This window comes from Harpia harpyja, chromosome 20 (genome assembly GCF_026419915.1).
Source record: "Harpia harpyja isolate bHarHar1 chromosome 20, bHarHar1 primary haplotype, whole genome shotgun sequence".
Lineage (NCBI taxonomy): Eukaryota > Metazoa > Chordata > Aves > Accipitriformes > Accipitridae > Harpia > Harpia harpyja.
In genome coordinates this window covers 10,888,187-10,900,342 of record NC_068959.1, presented here as the reverse complement: position 1 = coordinate 10,900,342, position 12,156 = coordinate 10,888,187, and the positions used below count along the sequence as shown (strand labels likewise).

At 47.4% G+C, this 12,156-nt stretch overlaps 2 protein-coding genes across 2 annotated transcripts; both read left to right on the top strand.

Annotated features, from left to right (window-relative positions):
* Positions 1 to 230: 230 nt before the first annotated feature.
* On the top strand, positions 231 to 1,289 carry LOC128154952 (inositol 1,4,5-trisphosphate receptor-interacting protein-like 1). Its single transcript, XM_052816293.1, has one exon. It carries the CDS (start codon positions 231 to 233, stop codon positions 1,287 to 1,289), a length of 1,059 nt encoding a protein of 352 aa, XP_052672253.1.
* A 1,514-nt stretch (positions 1,290 to 2,803) lies between these two features.
* Positions 2,804 to 3,856, top strand: LOC128154951 (inositol 1,4,5-trisphosphate receptor-interacting protein-like 1). The gene has a single exon (XM_052816292.1). It carries the CDS (start codon positions 2,804 to 2,806, stop codon positions 3,854 to 3,856), a length of 1,053 nt encoding a protein of 350 aa, XP_052672252.1.
* Positions 3,857 to 12,156: the final 8,300 nt, after the last annotated feature.

Here is a 12,156-nt window from a genome sequence, read left to right as displayed (position 1 = left end):
AGAACGCCGGTCCCTTGCGGCCGTCTCACCCGGGAGCGAGGGTCCAGTCGCTCAGGGGAGCACCTCGGGCAGGGCACGGTGCCACCGCTGGGGACGGGTGCCTCCCGGCTCCCTCGCACCCTCTCCTGCCTTTCCCCAGGTCCCTGCGGATCCCACGCCCGCTCCCGCCACTGCCAGCTCCCTCCTGCCCGCCCCCACTGAGACCCCTTCCCTTTCTTCTCCTGCAGGCCATGGCTGTCATTTTCTTCCTCGCCCCAGCTGTGCTGGGCATTGTGCAGAACACACTACGGGTGAGGGAAGACCTGCACGTGGCCACGCACAGGCTCGTGCAGCACCTCGCACAGCAGCTGAGCTGGAAGATGGCTCAGCCGCTGCAGGATATGGAGCAGACCCAGGAGCAGAACGGGGTGGTCGGGAAAGTCCTGCTCCTCGCTACCTTCCAGCAATGGTGCTTCTGGGCCTCTGCTCTTGGGGCAGGAGTCCTGCTCCTGCTCCTGTGCCTCTGCTGGAGGACCAGAAAAAGGAGCCCTGAGCCAGGAAGCACCTGCAAGCGGGGCAGCCCTGGAGGTGAAGGCGAGGAGGAGGAGGAAGACGACGACGACGACGACGATGACGACGACGACTATGACGACGACTCTGGTGACACAGGGGATCTCGGCACATGTGTGGTCGATCACACCCAGTGGCCCGTGCCGTACATGGCTGACACGTGCAAGCTGGTGGAGGAGCTGGTAGATGAGCTTCTTAGCACCTGCCGAAGACTCTCGGGGAATAACTTCAAGCCACGGCTGCAGCCAGCCATTGGGGTGGGCTGTGTCTATGAAGGGTGGAGTGCCCGGGAGGACAATGTCCTCTACCGCCTGCTTGTGCCCCTGCAGCCTCCACCCGGGCACGCCTTCTGCTTGGAGCCGGCCACCGCAAAGGAGGTGCTGACCAGCGACTCCTGCCTCCGTGTGCAGCTACGGTGCATGTGCATGAGGGAGTGGCTGGTGGAGGACATGCTATGCTTCCTCCACCACAGTGAGGATGAGCTGAAAAGGCAAGGCCCCAGCCTCCTCGACACCCTTTGCACCAACTCGTACTTAGACATCGAGAAAACCGCCTCCTGGTTCCAGATGCTGGTGAAAGACGCCTGGAAGCTTATGCCCCAGTCACACCGCTGCCAGCTGACAGTGCTGCCTACTGCACGCTCCTGCAAGATCAGGCTGACAAACGGACAGGAAACCTTGCCCATTCAGATGATTTTTGGGGTGCCGCTAGACAACGACTCCTTCCTGAGCCTTGAGTAGGCAGAGGCCAGCTCTACCCTCAGCACAGCGTGGCAGGAGAGCTGTGATGTGGCCGAGATGCCGTTCATCAGGCATGGCCAGCACAACGTCTTCCTCCCCAAGATGCTGTGCTCCAAACTGGTTTTTCTGTCCCGTACTATTCGTTGTGAAGTGCTGTTAGCTTCCCCTTGGATCTGTCCTGGGTTTGTGAGAGCTGTGATGGAGCTCCCGCCGCAGCTGCTCCTAAACCAGGACTCTGCACCCTCTTTTGTAGCATAATAAAGCTTGAATGGCACAGAAGTTTGAATCACTAGTGCTTTCCGCAGCCGCTAGTGGCAGTTACACCGCCTTTACGTCTCCCACCGTTGCTCTTGGCCCCTCCCAAGCCTCGTCAGCCACCCTGAGACAGCTGCCGGCTCCCGGCGACTCTCTCTGTGTCCCTGCCTTTTCCCCGGTTCAGCAAACCCCCCTGCACACCGTGATCCTCCGCTCTGCTGCGGAACGTGCCAGCACGGAGCTGATCGCCTCAGCGAGTAACGGACCGCTAGTGGCCGTTACGCCACCTTTAAATCTCCCGCCGTTTCTCCTGGCCCCGCCCAAATCTCCTCAGACGCTCTCTCTGGCAATGCGAGGGTATTACCGGCTCTCTAGCCCCCTCAGTCTCACAGCGGTAGCGTTCCCGGCCTTATCCTCTCTGTCCTAACAGTTCGTCTTCCTGATTAAGAGCCTAATTGAAGACATTGGAAGCCCCGAAGAAAACAAAAAGCAGCTGTTAGTGTAGAAATCAACTCCACGATTGATCCTAGGTAACTAATGGATAACAATGACAAGTGTGACCGATTTTTTCTCCTCTTTGTCTGACACTGTGACCACACAAGTAGCAGGAATTGAACAGTGTTCAGCTTGGCTTTGGCAGTGTAGGTATGGCTGTGTTATCACCCATGCAGATCTAAGAAGGGAAAGACACGAGGTTGGTGTTGAGAGCAAGTGCCATACCTAGGGAAACACATGAGAAAGAAAAAGGACAGGATGAAGGGGAAAGAAAAGAGGGAAGAAAGGAAACAGGAGAAGAGAAGAGAAGGGGGGAGAAAAGAGGGGAAGAAAAAAGGGAACAAAAAAGGGAGAAGAAAAGGGAGAGGAGAGGAGATCTGTGACGCGGGTCTGGAGCCTGTGACACCACGGGACGTGTCACAATGTCTGGGGCTGTCACCAGGGGCCCCAGCGGGCAGGGCTGCTGCAGTGCAGCCTGTGCCACCGGTGAGTGCGCATGCAGAGGGGAGGCTGGGCTGGACGAGGGCCGGGGCAAGAACGCCGGTCCCTTGCGGCCGTCTCACCCGGGAGCGAGGGTCCAGTCGCTCAGGGGAGCACCTCGGGCAGGGCACGGTGCCACCGCTGGGGACGGGTGCCTCCCGGCTCCCTCGCACCCTCTCCTGCCTTTCCCCAGGTCCCTGCGGATCCCACGCCCGCTCCCGCCACTGCCAGCTCCCTCCTGCCCGCCCCCACTGAGACCCCTTCCCTTTCTTCTCCTGCAGGCCATGGCTGTCATTTTCTTCCTCGCCCCAGCTGTGCTGGGCATTGTGCAGAACACACTTCGGGTGAGGGAAGACCTGCACGTGGCCACGCACAGGCTCGTGCAGCACCTCGCACAGCAGCTGAGCTGGAAGATGGCTCAGCCGCTGCAGGATATGGAGCAGACCCAGGAGCAGAACGGGGTGGTCGGGAAAGTCCTGCTCCTCGCTACCTTCCAGCAATGGTGCTTCTGGGCCTCTGCTCTTGGGGCAGGAGTCCTGCTCCTGCTCCTGTGCCTCTGCTGGAGGACCAGAAAAAGGAGCCCTGAGCCAGGAAGCACCTGCAAGCGGGGCAGCCCTGGAGGTGAAGGCGAGGAGGATGAGGAAGACGACGACGACGACGACGACGACGACTATGACGACGACTCTGGTGACACAGGGGATCTCGGCACATGTGTGGTCGATCACACCCAGTGGCCCGTGCCGTACATGGCTGACACGTGCAAGCTGGTGGAGGAGCTGGTAGATGAGCTTCTTAGCACCTGCCGAAGACTCTCGGGGAATAACTTCAAGCCACGGCTGCAGCCAGCCATTGGGGTGGGCTGTGTCTATGAAGGGTGGAGTGCCCGGGAGGACAATGTCCTCTACCGCCTGCTTGTGCCCCTGCAGCCTCCACCCGGGCACGCCTTCTGCTTGGAGCCGGCCACCGCAAAGGAGGTGCTGACCAGCGACTCCTGCCTCCGTGTGCAGCTACGGTGCATGTGCATGAGGGAGTGGCTGGTGGAGGACATGCTATGCTTCCTCCACCACAGTGAGGATGAGCTGAAAAGGCAAGGCCCCAGCCTCCTCGACACCCTTTGCACCAACTCGTACTTAGACATCGAGAAAACCGCCTCCTGGTTCCAGATGCTGGTGAAAGACGCCTGGAAGCTTATGCCCCAGTCACACCGCTGCCAGCTGACAGTGCTGCCTACTGCACGCTCCTGCAAGATCAGGCTAACAAACGGACAGGAAACCTTGCCCATTCAGATGATTTTTGGGGTGCCGCTAGACAACGACTCCTTCCTGAGCCTTGAATAGGACACCCTGTCTATTTCTGTGTTTAAATCCCTTTTTTTTCCTGTGGAATGCCTTACTGACTTTCGTAAGGCACACCACCCTCCTTGAAAATAAACTGTTGCTGTGATAATATCTGTGTGTGACCATCCTGTCTTTTTTAGCTGAAAGCGACAAGAGACAAAGACCACACTCTTCTAGCCACTGTTTAGACAGATTAATATTTATGTAGTTTTTCATCTTTCACCTTCCCACACTATATCACTTCCTTCTTTCACTTGTATTTTTTACAGCAAGGAACTCTCCCTCTTTTCTGTGTTCTTGCTGGCCTAGGAAGGATATGCCCGGTTAGGGATATCAGTTGTGGTCTTTTTTTGGGGTGATGTCCAGGCTTCCTAGGGTCCTCAGCAGCTAGTTTAGCTTCATAACAGCCTGTACACAGCAGGGAGGAATGTCAGACAGATGTCAGGAAAGCAGAACTCACCTCCCAGCCGCTTGCTCTTTGACCATACCTGATGAGCCTTTTTTATAATAATAATGCTAAGGATCTAAATAAAGAAAGCAAATTAATAGTGGGGTGAAACTTTGTCATTCATTAGCATATGCATTTATAGCTGAGAATCCTAGGTTTTGCTGCAGGGTTACTAACACACACAGCTCCATTTCACCTATGAAGCTTTCCCTCTGCGTATCTGTTCAGCATCTCAATGAGAGATTCTAGCTTTGAGGGTCATCATTAAATGCCAGCAATGAAGAAACAGGAAGAAAAGCTGTAAGACCAAGCCAACAATGCCTTAAAACCAAATACAGTCTGATTTCATGAGGTTAGATCCAGATTTCATTTTTCCCCTTGAAGAAGCGATTTCTCTTCCTTTGCCTCCCCAGCGCATGTTTCCTGCAGCTGTGTGTTTACAGTTGCTGAGACGATGCTGCAGTTATGTCAGAACCAGGACAATTGCATAATCTATCAAATTGAATGTAAACTGTCTCTCAGCGACAGCTGCCCAGTAATAATAAGGTTTGCCTCAGAAGCCAGGAGAATAATCCAACCTTTATTACCAATGGCAATGAGGAAAAGCATGGCTCAGCTCTGCAACTTTGGGTCACAAAACTAGGAGGAAAAATTTCAAGCATGTCTCAAAAATAAAAATTCCTTGCTAATACAAGTGCAGAGACTGCAGTCCTGGTCATCCATCCACATTGGGTTTTTTCACTTATAAAATAACTTTAATGCTCAATAGAGATTGAACTGTGTGAACTATGTTAAAAATTTCTGAAGTGCAGTGGAAGACAGGAATCCAGACTGAAAAACAATTGTTCTTTTAAGTGGGATCTTCAGTGGGATGTTGACTTTTAAGCCCCACAATCTTATGACTTCCAAGATTCAATTTTCTCCAGCATGTATTTGTGTGAGAGTGATATATTTGAAAAGGAAGGCTACATTAAAACTAGTGCTATCTCTGTGCACCTCAGTTTTAGGAAAATATGAGATTATACAGACACAGTTAAATCCAGTGGATTTGTAAAGAATCTTGGCCTGATTTGAAAAGCACTGAATACTTAGCTGCTCCCACTGCAGCTTCACCTAGTCATTTGGTTGTGGAGATAGAACTGGGGGTCACTGCTAGAGCCTTAGCATTCCTTAGAATATGGATAGATTATTTAACTGCTGCAAATATAAAGTTGTGGCACCTGGTTTTGTAAATCTTGATGCAAATTTGCACATACAAGCAGTATTTGGCCTACAGGCACGCTCAAGTTTCAGTGGCTAAGCGAATCACTGCACGTGGGCTCAGTCACAGGAGTCATTTATGTGCAAGCTATTAACCCACAGCTACAGCAATCTGATCCAATTTTATCCATCTTTTATTGCTGAACTAAGTCAAACTGCCTCCCATTCGCCACAGGCTTTGAGCATGCAGGCAGGTGGTAATTCATTAGACAGCTCTACCCTGACTGGGTGCGCAAGCCCGTAGATGTCTTACTGTGTCTCCACTGCAGCTGGGGTGAGGAACACAGTTCTCACGCAGGTATCCCGGAATGGTTTCTTAGTGCAGGCTGCTCTCCATGCATTGACCCCCTTTGGCAGTGCAGGTGATTGCTCTCACGCTGAGGTGCATTTGTGCGATGAAACCTGTAATCATTAGAGACCACAAGCCTTTTATTTTGCAGAAGTATTTTAACCAAGACATTTGCACTGAAATCAATTGTTTGAGCACTTCATGTTGCCTTGCATTCCCCTGCCACTGGCAAGGATGAAATTCCCTGTTTGACAGTCTTGCTCTTGTGTGCATCGCCCCTGTCCCTGCGATGGAGACTTGAGCTAGGAATGCTGAGCCCCCTGGGCAGCGCCCTTCCAAGTGAGCATCCCTCTGCACCAAGCCCAATACTGGCCTCAAGCTGCCCTCAGAGTACCTCAGACTTTAAAGAGTTAGGCACCTTTTTTAGCACAGTAGCCATGACCAGGGCTTCAGACTGCTCAGCACCAGTCATTCACATCAGGAACAACTGTTCAGAGGAATATTCAGCATAGCCAGATGAGGCAGAAGAACAGGGTAAAAAACAACACCCAACAGTGGCAGAGAAAGGTGAAATGACTTGCCCAGGATCAAGCGGCAGATCAATAGCAGACCTCAAAACAGAGCTCACATTTTCTGTTAATTCACAACACAAGTACTCAGTCTCTTGATTTCTTCATGTACCTGTGTTCACAAGACAGACTGTTATCTTTATCAAAATAAGCATACAGGTGGTTAATTAAAAAGCTGATACCCTTCACCTTACATTTTAGCATTTCTGTACTCTATCATCTTTATTATTGTGAGGTTAATTTAAAAGTTTAAGTAAAGATTCTGAAGAAAAAAGCACAATATTTGAACAAGATCAGAAGAGAATTTTAAAAGTGTCTGTTTACTTAACTTTTCATCTGACCTTCAATGTTTCTTGAGATCTTTAGAAACACAGTCTTCTTTTTATATGTCTGTATTAGACAGAGATGTCCTTGAATCCAGCACACATGCAGGTATTTAATAGCAGACTGCAGATAAACCTGTTCTCCAGACCTGCCTTGCTATTTATTAAAATGTTAGCTCAGTTATAATATCATTCAAAATTTGAAATTAAATCATTACAACTGTGTGATCACCCTAATTAGGAACAACATCTTCAGTGCTGTCACTTGAAGATTACCAGTATTCAAAAAGAAAAGTTTTTAACTAAAGTAGATCATAAAAATTTCAAGGTATGAAGTTCTTAGTGGAACTGAGAAATACACATACCTACATGCATTGCATACACCAACATCTGGGGGTTTCTTGGAAGACCCTTGATTTTTAGGTCAGCTTCCCCAAACACGTTGCAGTTCGTACACCTCTTTCTTTGCCATCTTAGTTGACCAGACTCTTGTCTGGTCAGATTTACAAACACTGGTCACTAATCTGTTTGAAGCCCTTTGCAGTCTGGACTTCTCTGTCACCCTTTATATCAGACATGATCGTGCCACCTACTATTTCCCCTCTACCACTGTCGTGAGAGCCCATCTCACCCCTCTGCACTCATGCATCTGATGCTCTGCCTCTGTTTCTTTCTTTCCTAAGTCTGGGGCCCTCCAGGGCTCTGCCACCTCCAAACTTCATCAGTTCACTTTGCTTTGCAGTGAAGCACAAATCAAAGCATTCCTATCAAAAAGATTTACACTGGTCCTCCCTCCAGTGCCTGTTTTGGGGCACTTAATTATAGTGCCATATGTGAATATTGGCATTGGTCCTTGCCAATAGCACGTGTCTGCCACTGGCATCCATTGGCATGTCTCTATGGGCAGATGCAGGCAGACCCAGCTCCTCCATGATCATTTGGATTTGTCCAGGTGCAAATCATCTCTAGTGCTGCAGCTGCACACCACTGCTAGTGAAGTTGTGTCCCCACACAAGCTGGTAGGGAGGGTGACATGCAGGCAGCTCGGCTTCCCGGATCACCAGATTCCTATTTCCTTCAAAAGCTTGATCCACTGCCACTACTTATTGGTAATGAAATTTCAGAAAACGTATTCAAATATTTACTTTTCTACTTTTAAGATGCACTTGGATAATAAACTGCATTTTATGTGTATATATAATATATATACTTGAGTTGCATTTTACATACATATATATGTGTGTGTGTATGTATGCGCATATAAAGGCTTAATTCTCTAACGTAACTCAGGCACAATCAGTGCTAGTCTCCTAATATGCCCTGCTGGGATGGCTTTTTAAGCTTATCTGAGTCAGAATGTATTTGCTTGTGCATAGCACTGGGTTAATGAGTGAGTGTGACATCTCAACCAGAAGTCTTTTGCATCTAACAACTTGGAGAATGAACAAAAGACCCCAAGTCTCCCTGTACCTACATGATAGACTTGCTCTACGTTGAGGTCAACATCTTGTTTTGCAAACTCTTCTTCCTATAATTTTACCCTCAAAGCTTTTAGCACTAGCACCCTCTTGAAGAGTGATTCTGTTAAAGGAGAATTTGTCAGTAAAGGGAGTCTATTTTCAGCATTTTCATTTTGACATTAATGTAATGCCAGTTTTAGTTAACTGAAATACCACAGGTCCATGTTTCTTTACTGCAGAGCACCTCAGTGTTAGCTATTAGTGTCGCAGTATATGCCATGATTGACTGCAGTAATCCGTCAGGCAAAAAAAATCCCAGAGCCTAATGCAAACAGGCTAAGTGCTTGTGTTACTTGTAGGGAGTAAGGAATCACCTGTCACTGAATCTGAAGTCTCAACACCCAGTGCAGATGACACTTCCACCCCCATATCTGCAATTTCTCTCATCTGAAGATAGGATGTGGTTTTCTTGATTGAAATTGCAATGTTGTTATTTACATATGCACATGCATACGCACCCAGAAATAAGCAACATCTTGTGAAATTAAGGTTTGTCACTGTTGCTGTGACCATCTCTTGAGATGAATTTGCCTGCCCTCATTCTGCTGGGATCAGCTTTCCCACCCACCATCTTCTGGAGCTGCATCTTCCTTCCTCCCCGCAACTCTTCTGCACAGTACATGCTCTCACTTAGCATCCTCTCAACATGATTCTTTCTCCATGCACTGTGAATATCACATAATATCGGTTTTTTCCCCCTATGCTGCTTTTCAAGCTACTCTTTTAGTTTCTATGCAGTAGTTGGCCTGGTTTTAATACATATTTGGTTTGCATATCTTCTCTGGACCTGTTTTCACCAGCTTCCAATATGAGAATTAACCTCATGCCCAATTGTATGCAGTCCCCAGAGCAAAGCTTAGCTGGCTTCATCGGAGCCCAGAAGATTGCCAAAAGCACAGGCTCAGTGTGTGGTATAACAAACAGATGGTTCCTTTCCAGCCTGGAGTCGAGACATCATAAGGATGCATTACTCCCGTGTCTGAAAACCTGCTGACTTCTCCATGGCAAAGACTAGGAGGACCAACACTGCATTGCTCTCGCCCATTTCCCCCCTGTACAGACAAAGCAGGGCTTTTGCAGGGGGAGAGGATGGAGGGGAGTAAGGACAAACAAGTGCTTTCCTAGGTTCACAACACTCCTGCAAGCTTTTGGCTACTTTTATCTGGTTATTAACTGCAATCAGTATTCAGTAAATTCTTGTCCTGTTTCTTCTGCTGATATGCAGTATGATCTTGGAAACCATTTTAGGCCAGATCCAGTAAATAAATGTAGGTGTTTTGCTGCTTAAATGTTAGGCACCCTAGGAGTAATAGGCACTAAAGGTCCCTACATGGTGTATAGGGAATGTATGGTTCAAAAACAAGCAGCCAACATCAGCCTAGGGCTGTCAACAGGGAAATTTAGGGAACAGGGATTAATCTGAGATAATTTTCTTCCTTTTCACAGGGCTGGCAGGGATGACTGACTAAAATGCAGTCACTGGAGACAGTAATCCTGCCTTATACAATACACAGTGGCTAGAAGCATCACCAAAGGTGGGGGGGTGGTACATTCAATCCCTCCTCCATCGGCAGGAATTCCTCCTCCCTGCAGATTAATAAAAAATGTAGGATTTCTTTTCCCAGGGAAGTGCCATGGCCACCAGGCAGAGCACTGCTATGAATCTTAAACTCTTCACCCATGCAGTGCAGCTTCCGAGCACAGGTGGAAAACAGACTTTCCTCCTCCTCCACCTGTTCTCACATGCACCCTCTCCAGAGTAACACAGAGCCTGGAAACGGGGCCTGGATTCAATCCCTTTGGGCAAAGGGAGGGCTGACCCTGCATAGTTCCCTTATCTCACTATGACAGGGTGCTGGCACCATCACCTCCTCCTTCCAGCAACCATATTTCAAGAGAAGCTGACAAGACAGATGTTGAGCATCCCCAGGAAGCCCAGACCTCCTCCCTTTGGAGCCCAGGACAGAGAAGCGCCCTGTTGCTCAGTCTCAAGTGGAGATATGTACAAGCTACTCAGTCCTGTCAAACCTGGGACACTCTAGGCTGGTACACAGGCACGATTATAAACATCTAGGAAACCTTATGGTAATAAATAACTAAAATACGGCACCTATGATATTCTGGTGCCTCAGAGTAAAAAGCAGCTGAGAAGGTTTTGGTTGCCTAAGATGCATCTAGTTCAAATGTCTCTGTCCTCTGCTTTTCTGTACCATGTGTCTCACCTATCTAGATGGAAAGCTCTCTCGAGCATTATCCCTTACCCTGTGCTTGTCTAATGATTAATGGTTTTCAGACAGCAGTCTGTTTTAGAAAGTCTGAAAAAGGAGACACTAAAAACAAAGTTGCTGTCCATTCTTAAATTTGCTCTGTCAGCATCTACAGATCTGAAAACTTTGAGAATTGTCAACCCAATTTTTGGATCATTAGGCACTTTCAAAACAAAACAATTATTTTTTCACCAGAAAAGTGTTTTGGACATGCCCACATTTTAAATTATTTCACTTGTCTTGGCCCAATGCTAGGCTGGATTAAACTATTCTGTAGAGGTGGAATTTTCTGCAAAAAACAGCTTTGAAACATATTTCAAACAGTTTTAGATAGTGTATTACCAGTTTCTCACACAATGGAGAAATCAGTATATTCATCAGGAACTGCATTTCACAAGCGGGAGACATAGCTCTCCATATTTTAATCTTTTCATTTGAAACAGATGTATTCAAACTAGGATGTCATTTCATGTCACATAGAAAAATCCCGATCTGTAAATGATAAGCTCCCTGGGAGCCAAAAAGGAATTTAGAAGAAATATATCCACAAGTAGGAAGGTCGGAATCACTAAAAAATAATCTTGTTTTCCCAAATAGGCATACATTAAACCACAAAAGGGAGAGTTCAAAGAAATTGCATTTAATTATGTCTTGCATTGAGATAATCCATTTTATCTTGAAGAAGGTGACCTGTTTACAGTTTGCACATCATCTTCAATATTCTTCCCATGCTCAACTGAATCTAATGAATGTGCCATTTGTTTGAACAGCACAGCAGATTTTGTGCATAGCTTCTCGACATACTGTCTGGGTAAAACGGGGCAAATCATCATTTGCATTTCATTGTTGCATTTTGTTATTAAGAGAGAGGTAACATGGGGATGAAGGGAAAAGGCAAAAGGAGAGAATATACAAAGATTAGCACTGGGAACCAATGGTTTATTTGAAAGGAGATAAGACTATGAGTCCAAGTGAAAATTAAAGTATGGAGAATTTCCTAGGCAGAACAACTTCTAGCTGTAATATGCGCAAACGTAATCATCATTTATGAAAACTGACCAATAGAACAGGACAGAGAACTTGACACTTTCACAGTCCCTGTCCTACAGATTTACTGAATGTCTTTATTCTCAGCAGATTTCCAAGAAAATCACTCTCTCTGTGCCATGGCTATGAGCTAACTGTCCAAACATGAACAGCAGCAAATGCCTAGCAACAATTGTTGTGGAGCCTTCAGACGTTTAAATCAAAGTCCGGTCAAACCTCATTAAGAAAAATCTTATCCCAAAAGAGTGAATTGAAATGAGCCAAGCGGCAGTGAGAAAAGCAATTTTCCAGCACTTGGAACTATCTGATATTGCTTTTTATAGTTGCATTTGGAAAGCTTTTATTCTCAGTGATATTTTGTTTACTTCCCTCCTGCATAAATCATCCAGGCATTTCATTGTCTGTTTGGATGCATTTCTTCAGCAAGTTGTCAGACAAGTGTGGGTGCAAAATGATGGCCCAGGAGAGAGGCTATGCTTGGAAATGTCAAAGCCAGTCACACAAGGAGATGGGATTACTTGGCATTTCATTCATTAGAATTGCTATTCATGGAGATTTCCAAACCGCAAATGTTAAG

What these genes read in the sequence shown, in the direction of transcription:
- LOC128154952 (XM_052816293.1), top strand. Translation starts at nt 231, where the DNA reads ATGGCTGTCATTTTCTTCCTCGCCCCAGCTGTGCTGGGCATTGTGCAG.
- LOC128154951 (XM_052816292.1), top strand. Translation starts at nt 2,804, where the DNA reads ATGGCTGTCATTTTCTTCCTCGCCCCAGCTGTGCTGGGCATTGTGCAG.